This window comes from Saimiri boliviensis, chromosome 2, assembly GCF_048565385.1.
Source record: "Saimiri boliviensis isolate mSaiBol1 chromosome 2, mSaiBol1.pri, whole genome shotgun sequence".
In the NCBI taxonomy this organism is placed as follows: domain Eukaryota; kingdom Metazoa; phylum Chordata; class Mammalia; order Primates; family Cebidae; genus Saimiri; species Saimiri boliviensis.
This window is the reverse complement of record NC_133450.1, coordinates 76,774,265-76,800,269: the sequence shown is the minus strand read 5'-3', so window position 1 is coordinate 76,800,269 and position 26,005 is coordinate 76,774,265. Positions and strand designations below refer to the sequence as shown.

General features: G+C 33.8%; 1 protein-coding gene across 6 annotated transcripts in view; it reads right to left on the bottom strand.

Annotated features, from left to right (window-relative positions):
* FAM227B (family with sequence similarity 227 member B) overlaps positions 1 to 26,005 on the bottom strand; it is a 349,113-nt gene that overhangs the window by 312,207 nt on the left and 10,901 nt on the right. For all 6 annotated transcript variants that reach the window (XR_012516264.1, XM_074393630.1, XM_074393631.1 and 3 more), the window contains exons 3-5: positions 22,736 to 22,789; positions 4,131 to 4,362; positions 2,440 to 2,507 (exon numbers count right to left, since the gene is read on the bottom strand). Coding sequence is in view for 5 of the 6 variants with exons in the window: in XM_074393630.1 (XP_074249731.1) it covers positions 2,440 to 2,507; positions 4,131 to 4,362; positions 22,736 to 22,789 (354 nt within the window). In the remaining variant the exon portion in view is untranslated. The remainder of the gene's footprint in view (positions 1 to 2,439; positions 2,508 to 4,130; positions 4,363 to 22,735; positions 22,790 to 26,005) is intronic.

Sequence of the window (26,005 nt, the reverse complement as noted above, 5' to 3'; positions counted from 1 at the left end):
TCCAAATAGAAAGAAAGGAAGTCAAACTATCCCTGTTTTCAGACCACATGATCCTATTCCTAGAAAAGCTCATAGTTTTAAAAGCTCCTTAAGCTGATAAACAACTTCAGCGAAGTCTCAGGATACAAAATTAATGTATGAAAATCACCAGTACTCCCATGAAAATCACATAGTACTCCCAACAGTCACGTCAAGAGCCAAATCAGAAACACAATCCCATTCACGACTGCCACACACACATACAAATACCTAGGAATATGGCTTACTAGGGAGGTGAAAGATCTCTACAAGAACTATAAAACACTTCTCAAAGAAATCAGAGATGACAAATGGAAAAACATTCCCTGCTTATGAACAGGAAGAATCAATATCATTAAAATGGCCATGCTGCCCAAAGCAATTTGTAGATTCAATGCTATCCCTGTTAAACTACCAATCACATTCTTTACAGAACTAGAAAAGACTCTTTTTAAATTCATATAGAACCAAAAAAGAGCTCAAATAGCCAAGAAAATCCCAAGCAAAAAGAACAAAGCTGGGGCATCATGCTACTTGACTTCAAACAATTATAAACTGTAGGGCTACAGCCACCCAAACAGCATGGGACTGGTACAAAAACAGACACATAGACCAATGGAACAGAATAAAGAACCCATAAAGAAGGCCACAACTATCTTATCTTTGACAAAGATGACAAAAACAAGCAATGGGAAAAGGAATCCCTATTCAATAAATAGTGCTGGGATAACTGGCTAGCCATATGCAGAAGATTGAAACAGGACCCTTTCCTTATACCTTATACAAAAGTTAACTCAAGATGGTTTAAAGACCAAAATGTAAAACCCAAAACTATAAAACCCAGGAAGACAGCCTAGGCAATACCATTCTAGACAAAGGTATGGGCAAAGATTTCACAACAAAGATGCCAAAAGCAATCATAACAAAAGCAAATATTGACAAATAGGATCTAATCGAACTAAAGAGTTTCTGGACAGCAAAATAAACTACCAAAAGAGTAAAGAACCAACCTACAGAAAGGGAGAAAATATTTGCAAACTATGCATCTTAAAAGGTCTACAAAAACTCACATGGAACTTAACAACAACAACAAAAAAGCACACAACCCCATTAAAAAGTGGGCAAAAGGCATGATCCAACAGTTTTCAAAAGAAAACATATATGCTACCAACAAACATATGAAGAAAAGCTCAACATCACTGATCATTAGAGAAGTGCAAGTCAAAAACACAATGAGATACCATTTTACACCAGTTAGAAAAACTAGTACTAAAAGGTAAAAAAAAAAATAACAGAAGCTGACAAGGTTGCAGAGAAAGGGGAATGCTTATACTATACCGCTAGTGGGAATATAAATTAGTTCGGCCACTGTGGGAAGCAGTTTGATGATTTCTGAAAGAACTCAAAAGAAATATGTATCATTCTACCATAATGACACATGCAAATGTATGTTCACCGTAGCACTATTAACAATAGCAAAGGCATGGAATCAACCCAAATGCCCATCAATGCTTGCCTGCATAAAGAAAATGTGGTATATATACACCATGGAATACCATGTAGCCCTAAGAAACAACAAGATCACGTCCTTTGCAAAACCATGTATTGAGCTGGAGGCCATTATCCTTAGCAAACTAATGCAAGAACAGAAAAACAAATACTGCACGTTCTCACTTACAAGTGGGAGCTAAATTACAAGAACACATGAACTCATGGAGGGGAACAACACACACTGGGGCCTAACAAAGGGTAGATGGCAGGAGGAGAGAGAACATCAGGAAAATAACTAATGGGCACTAGGTTTAATACCTGAGTGACAAAATAATCTGTTCAACAAACCTCCAGGATATAAGTTTATTTATAAAACAAACCTGCACATGTACCACTGAACTGAAAATAAAAGCTAACTTTTTTTTAAAAAGCATTAAATAAGGTGGCTAGACTAATGGTGATACAAAGTTTTTGTAGCTTTAACATTATATACTTTCAGAACATATTTTTAAAAAGATGAGGTATCTAAAAGTAATTCAAAAATCAAAATCTCAAAAAGATTTTTAAAAAATTGGCAGAGTAATCTAAAGATCATCAAAAAGACTTACTAATTTTCTAGAAGAAAAAGACTGATATGTGACCTGCACCACTATATAAATTATTAAATAACCAAAGAATGGACTAGGGTGCCTTGAAATATGTCTTCAAATAACTTGTAGTTATGTGAAGATGCCAATGCTCATTAATATTGAGTATAAAAAGAAAGTAAATGCAGTTATCTTTAAAACATAGAGACGGATGCTAGATTGGCGACAATAGACTAAAAGGACATTTACAAAAATGTTTTCAGTAGTCATCTGTGGAACTGTAGTGTTTATATTTTCTGTGAAAATCTAATTTTCAAGGATGATGAAAACATAAATACCATACCATTATCTTTTTTTTCTTATGGTACTTCTTTAGGAACTCCCCATATCTTTCCAATTTCCTGTAAGAACCTTTAAAAATACAAGAATTCATAGTTTATATGTTATATATATGTATATCCTCTAGAAATAATAAAATTTTAAATACTTCAAACAAATTATATAAACAAAACTACTCAATGAAATCAACCAGCAATTTTGATGAGTATATGCTAAACACACATTGTTAGCTGAATAAATAATTGGAATTATTATATATAGTATATCTTCTGTTTTCCTTTTCTGAAATATCATGTTCCAACCAACATGTCTGTGGCACTTACTCCTATATCTAAAGTTTTATGTCAATCCCTCTCTCCTAAAAAAAGTCTGCATTTTTTCAAATAGCTCACCCAATTATGCTTGGTTGTTTCATGGTCACCTTAATTTCAATAAAGTGCAGTACTGTGGAGCATGACCCAGTGAAACAATATGGGGGGCTCTGAAGTCAGATAAACTAGACTTGAATCCTGTTTCTGATATCTATATATTGAGGACAATGTATATATAAGAAATTACCTTTTTAAAAAAACAGGAGGAAGATATGAAAAGATATGTTCCTACTTGGTTACTTGTGGATATTTTGTTTCTTTATAAGATGAATTTATATGCACATACAGCTGTCTGCGTGTGTATGTGTATACAAGCTATACATATGTGTATATTTATATATACATACACAGAAGCTATATGTAGCTTTTACAAATGAAAAAAATACACATTAAAAATTTACAATTTAAATTTAAAAATTTAAAAATAATTTAATAGAAATGTATTTAAATATATCTTCAGAATTACGCAAATCTAAGTCCAAAAAAGAATATTAAATACCAAAATAACATAATGAATCTAATATCTAAAAATACTTTATAAGTACAATTTATATCATTTTCAAGACATATATGACAAATTTGCCAATTAAATCAAGAATAAGACAAGAATAATTATAAATATTTAAAACTACTCTGGAAATATTAATCAATGCAATTATATTAGAAAAATGTTATACAAATATTGAAAAGTAAAAATTATCATTACTTGCAGTATGCTTTGTCATTCATTCAGTTATTCCACAGTGAATACCAGCTACTCCCACAAACAAGCCTAGCTCATACAGGTTTAACTATCACCCCTTTTACTTTCAGTTTTAGATATTTCTGTTCTATCCTGACCCTTGCTGATATGTTTGTTTCTAGTAAAAATATTAGTTGATGAAATCTTGCTCGCACGTCTTCCTAATATTCTGTACCTCCACTCCAGTTTAACAAAAGCTTAACAGTTTAACGACTATTTTAATGCTTTGAATCCACATATTTATGTTCAACCAAAAAATCTGTATTGAACCATTTTGAAATGAAGAGGTTTTAAAATAAAATATTTTTTAAATTTATTTTATACCTTAGAATTTCATTCTTTATGAGATTACACGCACACACACACACACACACACACACACACACAGCCCTACCTGACCATTACTTTACTAATACAAAAAATAAGGACTGGCCAGGTACACTGGCTCATGCCTATAATCCCAGCACTTTAGGAGGCTGACTCAGGAGGATCACTTGAGGCCAAAAATTGGAAACTGGAGAACAACCTACGCAATATAGTGAGACTCCATTTCTATAAAAGATAAAAATAAATAAGGCTCACTTGTTTCAGAAATCATGCTTTTCCGCTTAAATATTTTAGAGGTGTGGTTTTGCAAAAGAAGTGAACATTCCTTTAATCGTGATTCCATGATCAAAACTGCTTCAAATATTCGAGGAACATTTTCCCATAGATGTGTATAAATGGAAACAAATGAACTATCTTCTTTTATTTTTTTCAGAGTGCATGACCATTGATCATCGTCTCTAAAATGGATTTCCTTTGGCCAATAATCCTGCAAAAAATGTGAAAGAATGAATACAGCTTAAGTCATTTTTAATGAATTTAAATTAATAGAGTTCAAAACCAATGAGCTTTAACTGAAACTGTATTCCATCGCATTGCTTTTTATTACTTAAAATTTGAAACCATCACAAACATTAGAAAAGTTACAAGTGCTTTACTAAAACGATTTTCCTAAATCATTTGAGAATAATTTGTTTACCTGACAGCCCATTATCCTTTAAAACTTCAGTGTATATTTGCAAAAAATAAAAACATCCTCCTACATAATAAATTCAGTCATTAGAATCAGGAAATTGGCATTGATACATTATTTATATTTAATACATACACTCTATTCAAGTTTCAATGGAACCAGTTATGCCCTTTATAGCAAAAGTATCTAGTTCAGAAAAAAAATGTTAGGTTTTGGCTTCATGTCTATTTGGTCCCTTTCAGTCTGTGACAGTTCCACAGTATCTATGGGGAAAGGAACAGGGAAGATTAGAAGAGATAATTTAAATTTATTTTTATTTTTTTCTAGTTTTATTAAAGTACAGTTGACAAATTAACATTCTAAGTACTTATGGTGTACAATATGATGCTTCAATAAATGTATACACTGTGCAATGATTGCCCAAAAGGTAAATAACATATCCATCACCTTCATAGTTTGTATATGCTGAGAACATTTAAGATCTACTCTCTTAGCAATTTTCAAATACACAATACATTATTATTAACTATAATCATCATGCTAACTGATTCCCAGAATTTATCTGTCCTGTCTGAAACTTTGCACTCATTTCTCCCCTTCTTTCACAAGCCGTGGTAAGACTCCATTCTAATCTCTGTTCCTATAAGGTCCATTCTTATACACTCCACTTATAAGTGAGATAATGCCACAGTTGCTTTTTTGTGCGTGGCTCATTTTACATAGCATCATGTCCTCTAAGCTCATCCACATTGTCAAAAATGAAGAGATTTTTTTTCTTAAGGCTGAATAAATATTCCACTGTGTGTATATGTGCACATGTATACACACACACAAAAAGAAAATGTGTTTTATGTATATATAGACACACACACACCACATTTTCTGTTTCCATTCATATGTTGAAAAGCACTTAGGTTGATTCCATATCTTGGTTATTGTGAATAATGCTGTGCATGATCATAAGGGTACATATATCTCCTTGACATACTCTTTTCATCCCCTTTGAATATTACCTCAGAAATGAGGCTGCTAGATCATGTGGTAGTTGTATTTTAACTTTTGTGAGGAATACCTGTATGGTTTTTATTAATGGCTGTATTAATTTACGTTCCCATCAGCAGTGTTCAAATGTTTCTATTCTCTACATTTTTGTCAAATCTAGTTTTTTTTTCATAACAGCCATTCTAACAGGTGTGAGGTGATATCTGTGCTTTCAATTTGTATTTTCCTGATAACTAGTGATATTGAGCATCTTTTCACATTGCTGTTGGCTGTTTGCATGTCTTTTTTTTTTTTTTTTTTTTTTTCCCCCGAGACGGAGTTTCGCTCTTGCTACCCAGGCTGGAGTGCAATGGCGTGATCTCGGCTCACCGCAACCTCCGCCTCCTGGGTTCAGGCAATTCTCCTGCCTCAGCCTCCTGAGTAGCTGGGATTACAGGCACGCGCCACCATGCCCAGCTAATTTTTGTATTTTTAGTAGAGATGGGGTTTCACCATGTTGACCAGGATGGTCTCGATCTCTCGACCTCGTGATCCACCCGCCTCGGCCTCCCAAAGTGCTGGGATTACAGGCTTGAGCCACCGCGCCCGGCTGCATGTCTTCTTTAGAGAAATGTCTATTCCAGTCCTTTGCCCATTTTTAAATCAGCTTATTAGTTTTGTTTTTCCTGAGTCATTTGAGTCACATTACATATTTTAGGCATTAACCTCTTATTAGATCTATGGTTTTCAAATATTTTCACCCATTCTACAGGTCGTCTCTTCACTCTTGCTTGTTTCCCCTGCTGTGCAGAAACTTTCAGTTTGATGTTATCCCATTTATCTATTTTTGCCTGTGCTTTTGGCTTCATATCCAAAAATTCACTGTACAGACCAATGTTACAGAATTTTTCCCCTATGTTTTCTTCTAGTAGTTTTACATTTTCGGTTTTACGTTTAAATCTTTAATCCATGTTGAGTTGATTTTTTTAATATGATGTGAGATAAGGGCTCAGTTTGATTGTTCTGTGTGTGGACACTCAATTGTCCCGACAACTTCTTCTTTTGAGAACTGTCTGTTCATATCCTTAGCACACTTTTTAATGGAATTATTTCTTTTCTTGCTGAATTGAGTTCCTTGTAGATTCTGGATATTAGTCCTTTGTCCGATGCACAGTTTACAAAGACTTTTCTCCTATTCTATGTGTTGTTTGTTTACTCTGCTGATTATTTCTTTTGCTGTGCAGAAGCTTTTTAGTTTAAGTTGCATCTATTTATCTTTGCTTTTGTTGCATTTGTTTTTGGGCTCTTGGTCATTAAGTCTTTGCCTATGCCAATGTCTAGAAGGAGTTTTCCCAATATTATCTTCAGATCTTTATGTTTTCAGGTCCTAGATTTAAGTTTTTAATCCATTTTGACTTGGTTATTGTATAAGGTGGGAAATGAGAATCCAGTTTCATTTTTTCTACATGTGGCTTGCCAATTATCCCAGTAATGTTTGTTGAATGGCTGTCCTTCCCACACTTTACGTTTTTGTTAGCTTTATTGAAGTTAGGTTGCCTGTCAATATTTGGTTTTATTTAAGTGTTCTCTATTCTGTTCCATTGGTCTGTGTGCCTATTTTTATACCAGTACCATGCTGTTTTGGTGACAAGAGCCTTATAGTATAGTTCAAAATTGTGTATATAATGCCTCCAGATTTGTTCTTTTTGCTTAGTCCTGCTTTGGCTATGAAGCCACTTGTTTTTTTGGTTACATATAAATTTTAGGATTTTTTTTCTAGTTCTGTGAAAAATGATTGTTATTTTGATGGGAATTGTATTGAATCTGTAGATTGCTTTTGGCCATATGGTCATTTTCACAAAATTGATTCTACCATCCATGAGCATGAGATGCTTTACCATTTGTTTGTGTCATTTGTAATTTCTTTCAGTAGTGTTTTGTAGTTTATCTTGTAGAGGTCTTTCACCTCCTTGGTTAGTTATACTCCTAAGTATTTTATTTTGTTTTATTTTTGCAGCTATTGTAAAAGGGGTGTAGATGATCTTGATTTCTCAGCTTGACTGTTATTTCTGTATAGCAGTGCCACTGATTTGTGCATTGATTCTGTATCCTGAAACTTTATAGAATTCATTTATCAGACCTAGGAGCTTTTGGGATGAGTCTTTAATGTTTTCTAGGTATATAATCATATCATCAGTGAACGGTGACAGTTTGACATACTCTTTAGCTATTTAGATGTCCTTCATTTCTTTCCCTCATCTGATTGTTCTAGCTATAACTTCAGTACTGTGTTGAAGAGAAGTGGTGAAAGTGGGCATATTTGTCTTATTCAATTTCTCAGGAGCAATGTTTTAAAGTTTTCCCTGTTCAGTATAATACTGGCTGTAGACTTGACATAGACGGCTTTTATTACCTTAAGGTATGTCCCTTCTATGCTGATTTTGCTGAGAGATTTAATCATAAAGGGATGCCAAATTTTGTACTAAAGAAGCACCAGAGAAAGGTGAAAACAAACATGAAGGAATTTAAAAAATATATAGAATATGGACAAAAAAATCTCCAGAGGAATATATATCATAAATAAAAATCAGAAATTCTGGAATGAAAGATACACAGAGAAATTTCAACAATGGAATCAGACAAGTAGAAGAAAGAACTTCAAAGCTCAAAGACAAGAAGGCTTTTGAATTAACCCAGTCCAACAAGGACAAAGGAAAAAGAATTTTTAAAAAAATGAACAAAGCCTCCAAAAAGTATGAGATTATGTTAAATGACCAAACCTAAGAATAACTGGTATTCCTGAGAAAGAAATCTAAAAGTTTGGAAAACTTACTTGAGGGAATAATCAAGAAAAACTTATCTGCCTTGCTAGAAATCTAGACATCTAAACACAGGAAGCTCAAAGGACACCCAGGAAATTCATTGTAATAAAATCATCACCTGGGCACACGGTAATCATGTCATCTAAAGTCAAAACAAAGGAAAGAATTTTAAGAGCTATGAGGGAAAAGCATCAGGTAACCTACAGAAGAAAACCTATCAGATTAATAACAGATTTTTCAGCAGAAACATTACAAGCCAGAAGTGACTGGGATCCTATCTTTAGCCTCCTTAAACAAAATGATTAGAGGCCAAGAATTTTGTATCCAGCAAAACTAAGATTCGCAAATGAAGAAAAGATAAAGTCTTCTTCAGACAAACAAATGAGGAGATATTTTGCTACTACCAAGCCAGCACTAAAAGAACTGCTAAAAAAAAAAAGTTCTAAATCTTGAAACAAAACCTTGAAATACACCAAAATTGAACATCCCTAAAGCATAAATTTCACAGGGCCTATAAAACAATAACACAATAAAAAAATGGTATTCAGGTAACAACTGGCATGATGAATAGAATAGTACCTCACTACCCAATACTAACATTGGATGTAAATGGCCTAAATGCTCCACTTTAAAGATAGAGAATGGCAGAATACATAACAATTTATCAACCCAGTATCTACTATCTTCAAGAGAATCACCTTAAAGATAGAGAATGGCAGAATACATAACAATTTATCAACCCAGTATCTACTATCTTCAAGAGAATCACCTAATACATAAGGACTCACATAGACTTAAGGTAAAGGAGTGGAAAATGATATTCCAGGCAAATTGACACCAAAAAGATAGGAGTAGCTATTCTTGTATCAGACAAAATAAACTTTAAAGCAGTGACAGTTAAAAAAGACAAAGAGGGACATTATAATGATGAAAGGACTAGTCTAACAGGAAAATATCACAATCCTAAATATATATGCATCTAGCACTGGAGCTCCCAAATTTATAAAACAATTAGTATTAGATGTAAGAAATGAGATAGACAGCAGCACATAGTGGGAGGACTTCAATAATAGTGGGAAGACTTCAATAATAGTGGGAGGACTTCAGTACTCCACTGAAAGCACCAAACAGGTCATCAAGACAAAATGCCAACAAGGAAATGGACTTAAACTATACCCTACAACAAATGGACTTAACAAGATATATACAGTATATAGTGGCCAATAACTGCAGAATAGATAGTATACTCATCAGTTCATGAAACATTCTCCAAGACAGACCACAGGACAGGCCACAAAACAAGTCTCAATAAATTTAAGAAAATCAAAATTATATGAAGTACTCTTTGAGACCACAGTGGAATAAAATTGGAAATCAACTCCAAAAAGAACCCCCAAACCATGCAAATACATGGAAATAAAATAACCTGCTCCTGGATGACTGTTGGATCAACAATGAAATCAATATGGAAATTTAAAAATTCTTTGAACTGAGCAATAATACTGAGGCAACTTATCAAAACCTTGGAGGTAAAGCAAAACCAGTGCTAAGAAAAATGTTCATAGCATTAAATACCTACATTGAAAAGTCTGAAAGAGCACAAGTAGACAATCTAAGGTCACACCTCAAGGAACTAGAGAAAAAAGAACCAATGGTTTTCTTAGGGGAAACCCTTTGTTTTTCACTATTGATTATATGTCAGATGTGGGCTTTCATATATGGTCCTTATAATATCAAAGTACATTCCTTCTGTACCTAATTTGCTGAGCATTTTTTAAATCATAAAGCAATGTTGAATTTTGTTACATGCTTTTTCTTCATCTATTGAGATGATGATTTTATTCTTCATCTGCTAATGTGATTTATCACATTGATTGATTTGTATATGTTGAATCATCCTTGCATCCCATGAATAAATCCTGCTTGATCATGGTATATGATCATTTTAATGTAGTGTTGAATTGGGTTCACTTGTTTTTGTTGAGGATTTTGGCATTACTATTCATTATGAGATAATAGACCACAGTTTTCTTTTCTTATAGTGTCCTTCCTTGTAGTATCAGGGTAACCCTATCCTCATAAAATGAATTTGAAAGTATTCCTTCCTCTTGTATTTTTCAGAAGAGTCTGAGAAAGATTGATATTAATTCTTTTTCCAATGTTTGGTCGAATTCACCAGTAAAGTTAAAGGGTCCTGGGCTTTTCTTTGTTGGGAGGTATTCAATTATGGATTCAATACCTTTACTCAGGATTGGTCTGTTCAGATTTTCTATTTCTTCATGATTCGGTCATGGAAGCTTGTGTATTTCAAAGAATTTACTCATTTATTCTAGGTTATTCAATTTATTTGTATATAACTTCTCATGGTAGCCTATTATAATTATTTATATTTCTGTGGCATCAACTTTAATGTCTCCCCTTTTATTTCTGATTCTATTTATTTGAATCTTCTTTCACTTTTCCTTAGTTTAGCTACAGAATTGACAGTTTTGGTTAATCTTTTGAAAAAATGCAATTCAGTTTTGTTGATCATTTCTATTGTTTTTCTAGTCTCTCCATTTATTTCTGCTCTGATCTTTGTTATTTCCTTCCTTCTAATGACTTTGGGCTTAGTTGATTCTGCTTGTTTTAGTTTCTTGAGGCATAAGTTAGGTTTTTGAGATTTTTTCTTAATGCAGGCATTTTTTGCTATAAACTTCCCTCTTATAAATCCTTTGTTTATCCTATAAGTTTTGGTACATTATTTACATTTTCATTTGTCTTAAGATATTTTGATTTCCCTTTTGATTTCTTCCTGACCCACTGGCTGTTCAAGAGCGTTTTGTTCAACTTCCAGTTCTCCTCCATTATTGATTTCTAGTTTAATATCATTGTGGTCAGAAGAAATACTTGATATGACTTCAGTCTTATTAAATTTGCTAAGACTTGTTTTGTGGCCCAACATACAATCTATCCTGAAGAATTTTCTTTGTGCTCTTGAGAAGAATGTGCGTTCTGCTGCTTTTGGATAGAATGATCTGTATGTGTCTGTTAGGACCATTTTGTCTAGAATATTGTTCAGGTCCTCTATTTCCCTATTAATTTTCTCTCCAGATGATCTATCCAGCTTTTGAAAATATGGCCTTAAAGTCTCCTATTATTAATGTATTGCTGTCTATTTCTTCCTTCAGTTCTGTTAATATTTGCTTTATATATTTAGGTGCTCTGACACTGGGTGCATATATATTTACAATTATTAGACATTCTTTGCCAATTGACCCCTTTATTATTATCTGAATACCCTCTTTGTTTCTTTTAAAAGATTTTGAATTAAAGCTTACTTAATCTGATACAAGTAGAGCTATCCTAGTTCTCCTTTATTATCATTGCATAAATTATCTTTTCTCATCTCTTCACTTACAGTCTATGTATGTTCTTAAAGCTAAAGTGAGTCTTTTGATGCAGCATATAGCTGTTTCTTGCTTTAAAAACAAAATCCAATTGGGCATGGTGGCTCACGCCTGTAATCCAAGCACTCTGGGAGGCCAAGGTGGGTGGATCACTTGAGGTTAAGAGTTTGAGACCAGCCTGAACAATATGGTGAAACCCTGTCTCTACTAAAAATACAAAAATTAGCTAGGTGTGGTGGTGTGCACCTGTAGTCCCAGCTACTCAGGAAGCTGAAACAGGGAGAATTGCTTGAACCCAGGAGGCAGAGGTTGCAGTGAGCCAAGACTGCCCCACTGCACTCCAGCCTGAGTGACAGAGGCATATTCCATTTCAAAAATAAAAATAAAAAAGTGAGCCAGCCACTTACATCTGTTGATTGAAGAATTTAACCCATTTACTCTTAAAGCAATTATTGACATTTCAGAATTTACAACTGACACTTTGTTCATTGTTTTCTGATTGTTTTGTATGAAGTTGGCGCAAAAGTAATTAAGTTTTTTGCCATTACTTTTAATGCCGTTTTTAATAGCAAAAATCACAATTACTTTTGTCCCAAACTAATAGTAACTTCATTCTCTTCTTCCTCTATTGCTGTCTTCCTTTGTGATTTGATGATTTTTTATAATGGTATACTTTGATGCCTTTCTATTTATCTTTTGTGTATGTAAACAAGGATTTTCCTTGTGGTTATATAAGACTTACATAAGACATCTTACAATTATCACATTCTATTTTGGGATGATAACAACTTAACATGTATCACATATAAAAACTCTACACTTTAACTCCCACCCTCACATTTTATGCTACTGATGTCTTTATTTACGTTTTATATATATTGTACATCCATTATCAAATTATTGTAACAATTTTGTTAATTTTAATTTTTGTGAATGCATAGTAGGCATATATATTTATGGGGTATGTAAGAGGTTTTGATACAGGCATGCAATGTATAATAACCAAATCATGAAAAATGGGGTTTCTATCCCCTCAAGCATTTATCCTATGTGTCACAAATAATCCAGTAATACACTTTTTATTTTAAAATGTACAATTAAATTGTTATTGACTATATTCACCTTCTTGTGCTATCAATACTCAGTCTTATTCATTTTTTCTAATGAATATTTTTGTATTCATTAACCATCCCCATCTGCTCCCAATTATCCCACTCCTTTTCCTAGTTTCTGGTAACCCTCTTTCCATTCTCTATTTCCATGAGTTCAATTGTTTTCATTTTTAGAATCTACAAATAAGTGAGAAATTCAGTGTTTGTTTTTCTGTGCCTGATTTATTTCACTCAACATAATAATTTCCAGTTCCATCTATGTTACATCGATAACAAGATCTCATGCTTTTTTATGCCTGAATAGTACCTATGTGTAGAGGTACCACATTCTCTTTATCCATTCATCAGTTCATGGACACTTAAGATTGTTTCCTAATCTTGGCTATTTTTAACAGTGCTGCAACAAACCTGGGAGTGCAGATATCTCTTTAACATACTGATTTCTTTCCTCTGGGGTATACACTCAGCAGTGGGATTGCTAGATGGTATGGTAGTTACATTTGTAGATTTTTGGGGAAACTTCAAATTGTTTTCCATAGTGGTTGTACTAATTTACATACCCACCAATAATGTATGAGGGTTCCCTTTTCTCCACATCCTCCCCAGCATTTGTTATTGCCTGTCTTTTGCATATACACCATTTTAACTGGGTGAGACAATGTCATTGTAGTTTTGATTTGCATTTCTTTGATGATCAATGATGTTGAGTAACTTTTCAGATGACTGTTTTCCATTTTATGTCTCCTTTTGAGAAATGTCTATTCAAATATTTCACCCATTTTTAAATCAGATTATTAGTTTTCCTATAGAGTTGTATAAGCTCCTTATATATTCTGATTATCAGATGAGTAATTTGCAAATCTTTTCTCCCATTCCGTAGATTCTCTCTTCACGTTACTGGTAGTCTCCTTGCTGGTCAGAACTTTTTAGCTTGATGTAATCCCATTTGTTCATGTTTGCTTTGGTTGCCTGTGTTTGAGGCATATTGCTCAAGAAATCTTTGCCCAGACCAATGTGCTAGAGAATCTTCTCAATGTTTTCTTGTAGTAGTTTCATAGTTTGAGATCTTAAATTTAAATCTTTAATCCATTTTTATTTTTGTATATGGCAAGAGATAATGATCTAGTTTCATTCTCCATATGTATATCCATTTTCTCAGCACCATTTATTGAAGAAACTGTCCTTTATTCAATGCATGTACTTGGCACCTTTGTTGAAAATGAGTTCACTGTAGGTGTGTGAATTTGTTTCTGGGTTCTCCATTTTATTCCATTGGTGTGTATGTCTATTTTATGCCAGTACCATGCCATTTTGGTTAACATAGCTTGCAGTATAATTTGAAGTCAGGTAATGTGATTCCTCTGGTTTTATCCCTTTTGCTTAGAATAGCTTTGGCTATTCTAGGTATTTTGTGGTTTCAAAGAAATTTGAGGATTTTTTTTTTTCTATTTCTGTGAAGAATGTCATTGGTATTTTGATAGGGATTGCATTAAATCTGTAAATTCCTTTCAGTAGTTTGCACATTTTAACAATTTTGATTATTCCAATCCATAATCATGGAATATCTTACCATGTTTTGGTGTCCTCTTAAATTTCTTTCATGAGTGTTTCATAGTTTTCATGGTAAAGATCTTTCACTTCTTTGGTTAATTTAATTCCTAGGTATTTCACTTATTTTTGGTTACTATATATGGGATTACTTTTTTCTTTTTCAGATTTTTCTCTTTTGCCATATAGAAATGCTACTGATATTTGTATGCTGTTTTGTATCCTACAACCTTATGGAATTTGTTTACCAGTTCTAATATTTTGATGAAGTCTTTAGGTTTTTCCAAATATAAGAACATATCATCTGCAAACAAGAATAATTTGACTTCTTCCTTTCCAATTTAGATGCCATTTCTTTCTTTCTTTTGTCTAATTGCTCTAGCTAGGACTTTCAGTACTATGGTTGAATAATAGTGGTGAAAGGAAGAATAATAATAGTGACAAAAGTGGGCATCCTTGTTGTGTTTCTGATCTCATAGGAAAGGCATTCAGCTTTTCCCCATAAAGTGTTACTAGCTGTGGGTCTGTCATATACAACTTTTAGTACGTTAAAGCATATTCCTTCTGTATCCAGTTTTTTAAGGATTTATATCTCGAAGAAATGTTGGAGTTTATTAAATGCCTTTTCAGCATCAGTGGGAATGATCATATGGGTTATGTCCTTCATTCCGTTGATATGACATATCACGTTGACTGATTTGTGTATGTTGAATCATCCCTGCATCCCTGGAATAAATCCCACTTGACCATGATGAATGATACTTTTAATGTTTTGTTGAATTCAGTTTGATATGTAGTTATTTTTAATACTTTTGCCTTTTAACTCTTGAAATGGAGTTAAAAGTAATTTACACACTACCAATACAGTATTACAGTATTCTGATTTTGACTATATTCTTACTTTTGTAGTGAGTTTTATACTTTAATTTGTTTCTATATGGTTAGTGTTCTTTATTTGAACTTGAGGAACTCCCTTTAGCATCTAATGCAAGTCATATCTAGTGGTGATAAACTCCCAACACTTTTTGCATGTGTGGGAAAGTTGTTACCTTGACTTCTTTTTTGAAGGAGAGCCTTGCCAGGTTATCAAATTCTTTGTTGGCAGTTTTTTTTTTCTTTTTCAGCACTTCATATTATCCTTCTTTCTCCTGGATTTCAAGGTATCTGCTGAAAAATCAGCTTATAATCTTATACCTGTATATAATAAGTAACTTTTTAAAACCAGCTTCTAATCTTATAACTGTATATAATAAATAACTTTTTTCTTGCTGCTTTCAAAAGTATCTCTTGCCTTTGACTTTTAATAATTTCATTATAATGTATCTTGGGGAAGATTTCTTTGTCTTAACTTATCTGGAGATTTTTTTGGGCTTCATGGATCCTGCTGCTTATTTTGCTCTCTCAATTTAGGAATATTTTTATCATTCTGTCTTTAAATAAGCTTTCCACTCTTTTCTCTTTCTCTTCTTCTTCTGGAATTCCTGTTAAGCATATATGTTTCACTTGACAGTATCCCATGACTTGTAGGCTTTACTGCTATTTTTCATTCTATGCTTTTGTTCCTTGGACAGAGCAATTTCAAATGATCTGTATTTGAGTACCCTTATTCTTTCTTCTGACTCTTTAAGTTGGTATTTTTAAGTCTTCATCAGGCAGTTTGTAGATCTCTATTTCTTTAGGTAACTGATGATTCATTTCGTTACTCTGGTGATGTCACGTTTCCTTGATTATTTGTCACCTTTGTGGCCTTGTTTTGATGCCTGCACATTTGAAGAAACAGATGCCTCCTGTGGTCTTTACAGGCTGGCTTCAGCACAAAAGCCCTTTACCTGTCAGCCTACCCAGAAAGTGTAGACAGGCCAGCTGGTAGGATCTGTGGACTTCCTGCTGAAATTGTCAGATAAGTTGACTTGGTATCTGGTTCATTATGTGGGCAGGCCTGTTACCTGGGCCCACAGTGGCTAGCCTTGTACTTCGGTTTACGGGGTTGGGCCTCTGGGTTCCCTTGGATATTCTTATATCTTGGGTCCACTGCAGTGGTCCTGAGTCCTAGCTCAAGGGGTGTTGACCTGGCACAGCAGTCCACTGGGTGGAGCCTGTACACTTAATCTGTGGAGCCAGAACTGAAGCCCTGGCCCATATGGGCCAATGTGACACTGCAGTGGGGGCTGGCCTGGTGCTGGGATAGGCCTGGTATCTGTTTTGAGGGTTGTTCTGGTTCCTGGGATTATGGGGTTGGCTTTGAGCCTAGGTCTCAAGAGCAGTCCTGGAGCCTGTGTCCATTGACTGACCTGGTTCTGGGGTCTACCGGTGCAGACTTGGTCCTGAGTACACTGAGGTGGACCTGAAGCCTGATTGCCCTGGAGCCTGCCTCACCTAGAAATGGCCTGGAGCCTGCAGCAGCCTGGTGTTGCAGCAGGCACGGAGCCTGGATCCTCCTGTGCTAGCCTAAGGTCAAAAATCCAAAGGTGCTGGGGTGGAGCTGGAGTTTGAGTCTGAGAGGCATAGCCTGGAACTGTGGGGGGCTGTCCTGCCACTAGAGTGAGACTGGAGACTAGGTCCACAGGTGCTGGCCTGGAGCTTGGGGCTGTGGAGGGTGGGCTTGCACAGTCCTCTTGCTGAGGTCCATGGCAAAGTTATGTGCTCACTTCACTCTAATTTCCCTTTCCCACATGAAAGGTATCTCTCTCCACACTGTTCTGCCCTAGCTTGGTACCTTGAAAATGTCCTTCCTAACCTCTTCAAGGTATCTTTTCTTATTTCTATGCTATATCCAGGCCTCCCACATAGTGGAGACTAGTAATATATCACCTGGATTCCTTAGCTCTTGTAAAGGCATTTTTCTTGAATGGATAGTTGTTCAAAATTGGTATTCTGGCAAAGGGATAAAGGTTATTCTGTCATTTTGTTGGAGTCATTCGTCCTCAGTCTTTTTTGTTTTTACTTTTATATATTCAAAGCCACAAATTCACATTGCTTCTAATTCCAAATCTAACCATCCTAGTTTTCTCTCTTTCCATATTATAATTGCCAACTCCAACAATTAAAAAGCTAGCTTCTATTATCTTTAATATATTTACTTATTTGATCAATCCTTTTATGTTTTCAATCTCTCATGTTTGCTCCCAGACTCTTCCCTATATGAATACCCTTTTCATGCTACTTGGGTTCTGATATCCCATGGTAGGTTGCCAATTCTGCAAGGACATCCTCCTTATCCCCACTTGATCTCTGACCTCCGGCATCAGAGTGAAGACTACCTTTCTCTTCACCATTTATGTGTGAATATCATCATCACTCCCTTGGATTATGATACCTGTGGTATCACATGGACATCTTCCTCACCATTGCTGGGCTCAGAAATCTTGCTCTGGGCCACCACAGGAAACCCTTCTTTTTCAATGTGGAAGCCTGCCTTGTTTTGGCCATCAAACAGCTTTAAGATTAAATTGTTTTGGAAAAGAATGAGATGTAATGAAAGGGAAACAAGGGAAATGAAGAGAAGGTGAAGGAAAGTTGACCATAACTTTAATATCTGCAAATCTAAATACAAGATTATCTTTTAATATAATCAAATAATAGCAAAACTAAGTTAGACAACATAATTAGAAGTTTATAAATAAAAGAATACCTTTTGGAATGATGGGAGACTTGTGTAGGATGAAACTCTGCAATGGAGTTTGGGTAAAATGTACTGGGGACTTAGCTAAAGAGGAATAAATCTGAAGTCCACAGATCAGAAATTTCAAACCTACCTTGGTCTATTATACCTCTTTTTCTCTTCCTTTGAAAGTATCCTAAACTTATCATACACGCATTCATTTACTAACTGTGCTCTCTAGTAGCAAGATATGAAAATAATACCCCATGTTGAACACTGGAAAACTTTTCCAAAAAGGTCTTGGTCCCCCTGTCATTTTGAAAAAGAGTGCTATATAAATACATAAATGCCCTCTTGCAAATCCTGTAAATGCATATATTAAATAAGATGCACAGCACTTGGGAAGGTTTTCTAACACTGATATCTGGAAAATTATGTCAAGAATTTCAGAGATTTTGGAAAAATAAGAGAAGGTCACAGGGTAAAATCCCTGACAAACACTGTCAATTTAGAATGGCAGCTACATTTGAAAACACAGTCCTTATGAGTCATGTGTTGCTGTTGTTAGGGAATTTGAGGGAATAGGGAAAGGCTAAAAGGAATTTGAAAAGATGTATATGTACAAACCTTTATGGAAATGTATTCTTTATGTCAGACTTGAGATATCACAATCCTTGTTCCTAAGATACTGAAATATTATTATGAGCTGAATAAACTTCCAGAAATCCTACAGGCTGATAAGACTCTGTCTTCTTTACATTACCAAGGCAATCAAGGGATTGACTGGTGTCCCAAAGCAATTAATATAAAGCAGGTGATATTTAAATTATTTGAATAAATTCTTTGTGTATGTATTATTAAATGGATACCAGATGATTATCTTGGAGTAGATCATATCTTGTAGCAGATCATAATCTACTTTTCCCATCTCATTTCTCTAATTAGTTTCTTTCTTTATTACTTTATATTTTGCCTTCAATAAGATACCTCTTGAATACAGTATCATCTAAAAAATAAATTTTGTAGCCAGACCTAAAAAGGCAAATTGAGTCAACTAGCAGCTAACAGGAGGATGAGCTGTCAGGCAGAAGTTATGTCATTATTGCAAGAAAGGAGATCAACACTACTACTAGAGTATGAGCATCCAGAGTCTATGATGATTATGTTAATTAAAAGTAAATAAATGTATTCAAATACCAAAAGAAGAGAAGAATTGGGCTAGAAATTTTTGTTTCCTAAGGAGTTAAATTCTACATTATAGCACCGTGGTCCTTAGTGATAACTAGGAAGAACATTTACCTTGTTTAAAACAGGGTCAGTGAACCAAGAATTGTCTATGTATTTGTTACGTTTATGTTAGTTATAGCAATTAACTTTGGCAGTGGAAGAAGCACAAATTAGTATATGCTAATACAAAACTAGAGATGGAGAAGGGAGAGTAGATAGACAAAAGGGCTATTGTGGAGTTTAGAGATAATTTTTTTTAAATTAAATATATGGTTAATTCTTCACCCATGTCCCAAGCCCAAGAGACAATGCATAAGTATCAAACAAAAGGTAAGAAATAAAAAGCATGACTACAATTAATGGAAAAAGTGACTATTATTTAGCTCTTCTTCCCTTACATTAAGTTTTGATATAAGGATTTAAATGGATTAATGAATAAATAAATAAGCAAATAAACCAGGCTATTCCCTGAATAAAGATAATGGGATTGAAATAATTATTTTCTGTTATAAAATAATTTTGACCCCTAAGAAAAATCCTAATAGGGATCTGAGTACTCTCCAGATATAGATTGCAAGTCTAGCAAGAATGTTAACAAAAATTAACACTGATGAACTAAGAGAAGATGAATTAAAGTTTTACCAGATAAAAGTTACATGGGGCCGGGCGCGGTGGCTCAAGCCTGTAATCCCAGCACTTTCGGAGGCCGAGGCGGGTGGATCACGAGATCAAGAGATCGAGACCATCCTGGTCAACATGGTGAAACCCCGTCTCTACTAAAAATACAAAAAATTAGCTGGGCATGGTGGTGCGTGCCTGTAATCCCAGCTACTCAGGAGGCTGAGGCAGGAGAATTGCCTGAACCCAGGAGGCAGAGGTTGCGGTGAGCCGAGATCGTGCCATTGCACTCCAGCCTGGGTAACAAGAGCGAAACTCCGTCTCAAAAAAAAAAAAAAAAAAAAAAAAAAAAGGTTGCATGGACCTGAAAAAAAGGCAGTAAAAATAAATAACATAAAAATCAAAATTATAATATATAAATATAAAAGCAATTTGAAACAACACTTTAGTACTTGAAGAACCAAAAAGAATTTTTTAAAAGTGTGACAGTAAAGAGAAATGAGGCAGAAGGAGGAAGATAATGTAAATTCCGTAAGAGTAGAAATTTTTGTCTTTGTTCATTGCTAAATCTCCAGTGCCCAGAAAAATACTTGGCAAATAGTGGGCAGTGAACAGAAATAATTAAATGAGTGAATGAATAGGATAAGAGAGCTGACACTGATATAACAATAGTGGGGAAAAAAAGATAATATAAAAATAAACAAAAATATTTTTATAAAAATAAAAGTAGAAACAGAATTGTGATAGAGTGAAGAGAATTTGGGAAGTGATCAACAGAGAAATGAGAGGCTAAAAATAATAAAAGATAAAAAGATACATAGAAGTATTATAGAAGAAAGAAAGAGGGGAGAGAGCAAAGTAGATGATATAAAATATTAAAATTATCAAAAAAGATAGAAATAATATGGACTGGAAAAAAGAGAAGACTTTAGATGTTATGATAAAAGATAAAGTAAAAGGCAAGAGAAACCAGTTACACTGGTTACTGTTATAATACTAGTTAACAGCAGAGCTCAGATTTGAACATAGGCAATCTGATACCAGAATCTCTGTTCTTAACCACTATACTATTAATACTATGCAGACATATAGCTCTGTTTCTAAATTTTAAAAGGAGGAAAATAAAATAGGCTTTTAAGAAGCTATGAAAAGTTTACAATTTATTTTTCATTTCTCTTTGGTTTTATTCATTTGTTTGTTAATAATATGCCTCAATTCTAAAATAGCTCCACAAGGGCAGGCATCTTTGCTTGTTTTTATCCACTGATATATCCTAAGCATCTATGTGCCTGGAACATAGCAGGTGTTCAAAAATATTTCTTAAATAAATTCTTGGTAGTCATTACTTTTTTGCCATCATCTATTAGACAAAGACTTTGTATAGCAAACAAAAAATTAAACATCTAGTCATTTTATTCCTGAATACTTTCAAATATCCAATACTTTGACAATGCACAAACACAGTCAAACCATAAAAAATAACTAAAGAATATGAGTATTTGGTTGGGAAATACAGACAATAAGAAAAGATTTACAGATAAACCTATAAATGACAAAATGATATAAATGAATATGTTGTTTTATCAAATGCTGATAAAAATTGACAGCTATAAATACAGCCTTTGAATACAATTATAAATATGTCCTTTGCATACAAAAATGATACTACTGACATACTATTATAGACATTCTTTGATTTGATTTTATTCTATATTTAGTGAAGATCCAGCATAAACCTATTATCTTGATTTGATTTGTATCATTCTTAATTTAAACAAACAGATTATGTATTCACTACTTCAAATAATTAGAAATTTTTATTTGAAATCACAGGTTCTCAAACACGTATAATAATACAGTCTCCATTATATGCTGAATTTATCTTAATTTTAACTTAAAAATTAAAACATTAAAAAGTCCTGAAACATTGTCATTAGGCTGCAGCACATTTCCATCATTTTTTAAATCACAATACTTAGAAAAAGTTTGTCCTAAAAGTATTTCAACATACTTAGCTACAGTATGTGACTGAAGTAAACTTTTATAACTAAGAATGTTTTCATGTAAGGGAACGCAATCCTGTCCCAAAACATTGAAAGGAAAAAAAAACTTATCTAAACAAATATAAAAACAGAAAATAGATATTTAAAAATACATATTTCTGAAACTACATTGTTAGTAGTTTAATCACAGCAAATGCTATTTATATTTAAGTATAAATATAAATTATTTATAATCTAAACTACTCAAAATACAAACGTACCTAATTAAAAAGCTACCTTTTCTCTGTTTTCTATACCGACATCTTTATTCTGGCCCTTACTTGACATTCCTCAATGCAAAATATATCCAACCTTCACACTTACAGGTGCATGAATCCAAGGGAAGACTTACCAAGTCTAATAACTCCAGGAAAAGTTCTCAATTACACGTAACAATGGAAATTGGAACTTTCAACATGAAAACACATTTTTAATTTTCCCCTCTGATTCAATAATCAAGGAATATTGATGTAAAACCTCTAAAAATTACCTGTCTCAGGTGCGGTACATAAATCAATGAGGTAAGTAAGCACAATTGTTGGATATTCTTTAAGGTGTAAATACATAAGACAAAAATCTTACATTAATAAAAATATATAGAAACATCTGTATAGGACTAGAGTTTTTAAATGTGAAAAAGAGAATATATTATTGACAAGAGGGAAAGACTACAATATAGACCCGACTGAAAAAGTATTTGTACACACTTTCCATATTGAAACGTATTTTTCAAATTTCTAGTCTTAAAGTCTGTTCTTAGCCTTCTACATCTCCATAACTGATATTTTAAAATGATGTATTGGCACATAAAATTAGATGCTCTACTCACCCAATTTTGAAACTTTAAGAATTCTTCAATACTCTTCGGAGGTTCTTGCATTTCCTAATAAAGTAAAACCAATATTGTTCATTGGCATAAATTCAGACTGTTTATAATATTTACAAATAATTTACTTAAATATGTTACTCTATTTATCAATTTCAAAGTAGTACGATATCATAAAATGCTCACTTTGTACCATTCCTCCACTTTGAAAAGGGACATAAATGTTTACATTCTCAGCTTCCAAACCAAATTTTGTAATAGGCTTCCCTTTCATGCACTACCCATGGTGAAAAACTCCACATGAATCTTGCTTAAGGCCCTCATTTCAGATTCCTAAAGACTTTCAAGATATATTGGGGTATCTTGGATAGTCTATAATAAATTCAGAGCCAAAAATATATTATGTTCTTGCTGATTAAGTATTTTTAAAAGCTAATCAGTTACACAGTAAAAATAAATTTAAATATTTGGATGTTTTAGTCTAACAGATAAAAAATCACATTTTTTAGTAGTTTCTTTGTGATTTCAAAATGTGTTCAACATTAGACAAATTAATTTTAATCAAGACCACACTTTTCTCCTTTTTGCCTTAGAGACTTTGCATACATTCTTTCTTCTGTCTAGAAGTCTCCCTTTCCCAAACTCTCTTCTTCCAATCCCTTCTTGGCCTGTTTAACTCTTACTTCAAATAACAAATTAAAAGTCACTTTGTCCAGGAAGCCTTTCTTATTCCCCAAAGTTTTCTCCATGGTGGCATATAGCAGATTATCTCTATGAGGACAGAAACTATGGTACAATCATGTCTGAATTTTCTAAATTTCACACAGTGGCTGGTTCATAGTCAATGCATAATAAGTACTTGCATGTGCATAAATTAAAGCATAAATGTATAGATGAAGGGCAGAAATGTGTAGGTACTTGAAAAATAATAAAAATCCTTCCAGGGAATGAAAATCCAGTAAGAAGAAGGCAAAAGTAAGAGCAATTCAGAAGTCAAATACTCTAACATCCATGGTGATATCACTGGAAAGATTGTAGTGGCATTTTCATTTATTAAAACACGTATTTCTCATCGATATGTAAAATGGTTAAGATTACAAAATAACAAGGTCATGCTTTATAAAAAATTCTATAAAAATAATAACATATTTGAGTTGGAGGATATTTCATTCATCTAAATATATGATCAATGTAAGGAAATAGGTAACTGATAATACAAGAAGAAAATAGAGTGTATGTAACAACCATTACAGAAAACAAGTTTTTAGTGAGAGTTAAAAATTTAAACAACTGAACTCATGGAGATAGAGATAAAATGCTGGTTGCCAGATGGTGGGAAGGGTAGTGGGAACTAAAGGGAAAGTGTGTATGGTCAATGAGTACAAAAATATAGTTAGGGTCAGGCATAGTGGCTCATGTCTGTAATACCAGCACACTTTGGAAGGCCAAGACAGGAGAACTGCTTGAGCCCAGGAGTTTGAGACCAGCTTGAGCAACACAGTAAGAGCCCATCTCTATAAAAAAGAAAAGAAAAAAAAAACAGTAAAAACAAATAAACAAAAAACCAGAGTGGTCAGGCAGGGTGGCTCATGCCGACAAGCCTAGCACTTTGGGAGGCCAAGGTAGTTGGATCACTTGAGGTCAACAGTTCGAGAGATCTCCAAACCCCTGTCTCTACTAAAAATACAAAAAAATTAGCCAGGTGTCCCAGCTACTCGGGAGGCTGAGGTGGAAGAATCGCTTGAACCCTGGAGGCAGAGGTTACAGTGAGCCAAGTTTGTGCCACTGCACTCCAGCCTGGACGACAGAGTGGGAGTCTCTCTAAAAAAAAACAAATAAATAAAAAGTTGAGCTAGATAGAATAAATAAGATCTAATATTTGATAGAACTACTGGCTAACTATAATCAACATTTTAAAATAAATAAAAGAGTATAATTGCAATGTCTGCAACACAAAGAAATGATAAATGCTTGAAATGATGGATACCCCACTTACCTCTGATATAATTATTACACTTTGTATGTCTGTACCAAAAATTAATTGATGTATGCCACAAATATGTATCCTTATGATATACTCTCAAAAATTAAACAAAGAAAAACAAATTGTTTAGAAAGAAGCAAAGATGCATACAGATGTGAAGAAAATGTTATAGGAAACAGGAACTCTAGAACTAGTCAGATTGAAAAGAATGAGAGATACGAAAGATGGGGTGCATAAAAGGCTTACAGATAGAAAAGTGCTCATGATATAATACCTTCAGGGATAGTGAGTACAGCAATTTGACTAGAGGAGACTTGCAATACATTAAAAAATATACAGAATTAAAGTTAATGAAAACAATTTAAGTATAGACTTTTTTTCTTGTAATGGCTGTCAAATCACTCCTAGTACAAAGCACCAAAAATAATATGCACATTTAAATTAAAGGGAATCAGAAAAAGGAATTAAGAAAGTGAAACTTGCATAGTAAAGTCCCAATTAATTTCAAAATTCTGTGTTTCTCTTGGAATTTTAAAGTTTTGGAATTTAAAATTAAAAGAAGGAATTTAAAGTTAAAAGGATTGGAATTTAAAAGAATCTTGGAATTTAAAGTTAAAAGAAGGTAAGGTATAAATTAAACAGATTTCTATTTCTGATAGAATGTACAAGGATATAAAACACCTATATTTCCATGGTAACAATAAGACAAACTTGGACAAATTAAAATCAAACTTGTCTATGGGGTTAGTGAAAAGTGGTAAATGCCAGGAGGCAGGATCTGGTTATATAACTTGTAAACATTCAGAGTTCCTTATTCAAAAATTATTAAGAGTTTGAAGATAACAACATCAGAGCATTAAACCAAATGCATGGTACTTCTCAGCATAAGGCCCTGTGCAACTACAGAAGTTGTAAACTCATGAAGCTGAAAACAAGCCTAATTGTCCCACAGAACTAATGTTTATGGTTTCTTTAAATAAACATAGAAATTAATCCTCTCAGTCTTAAAACCTGAGAAAGTTACATTTGTCTTTTCTGAGTTCCTTTCTCAGAAAATTAACCATCAGGCCTCCCAGATAGTGTTAAGGAACTGAAATGTACCAAATCAGTGTATCTTGAAAATGAGCCTCTAGATTCCTTACCATCACCCATCACGACTGCCTAACTGACCACTTGTTTGCTGTTTACCGCCTCCTCCTCACAACCCTCCCTAATTCCTGTTTTCCCACGCATGGTTACATGCCTTCCCTGCTATATGAAACCCTAATTTTAGTCAGTCAGGGAGATGG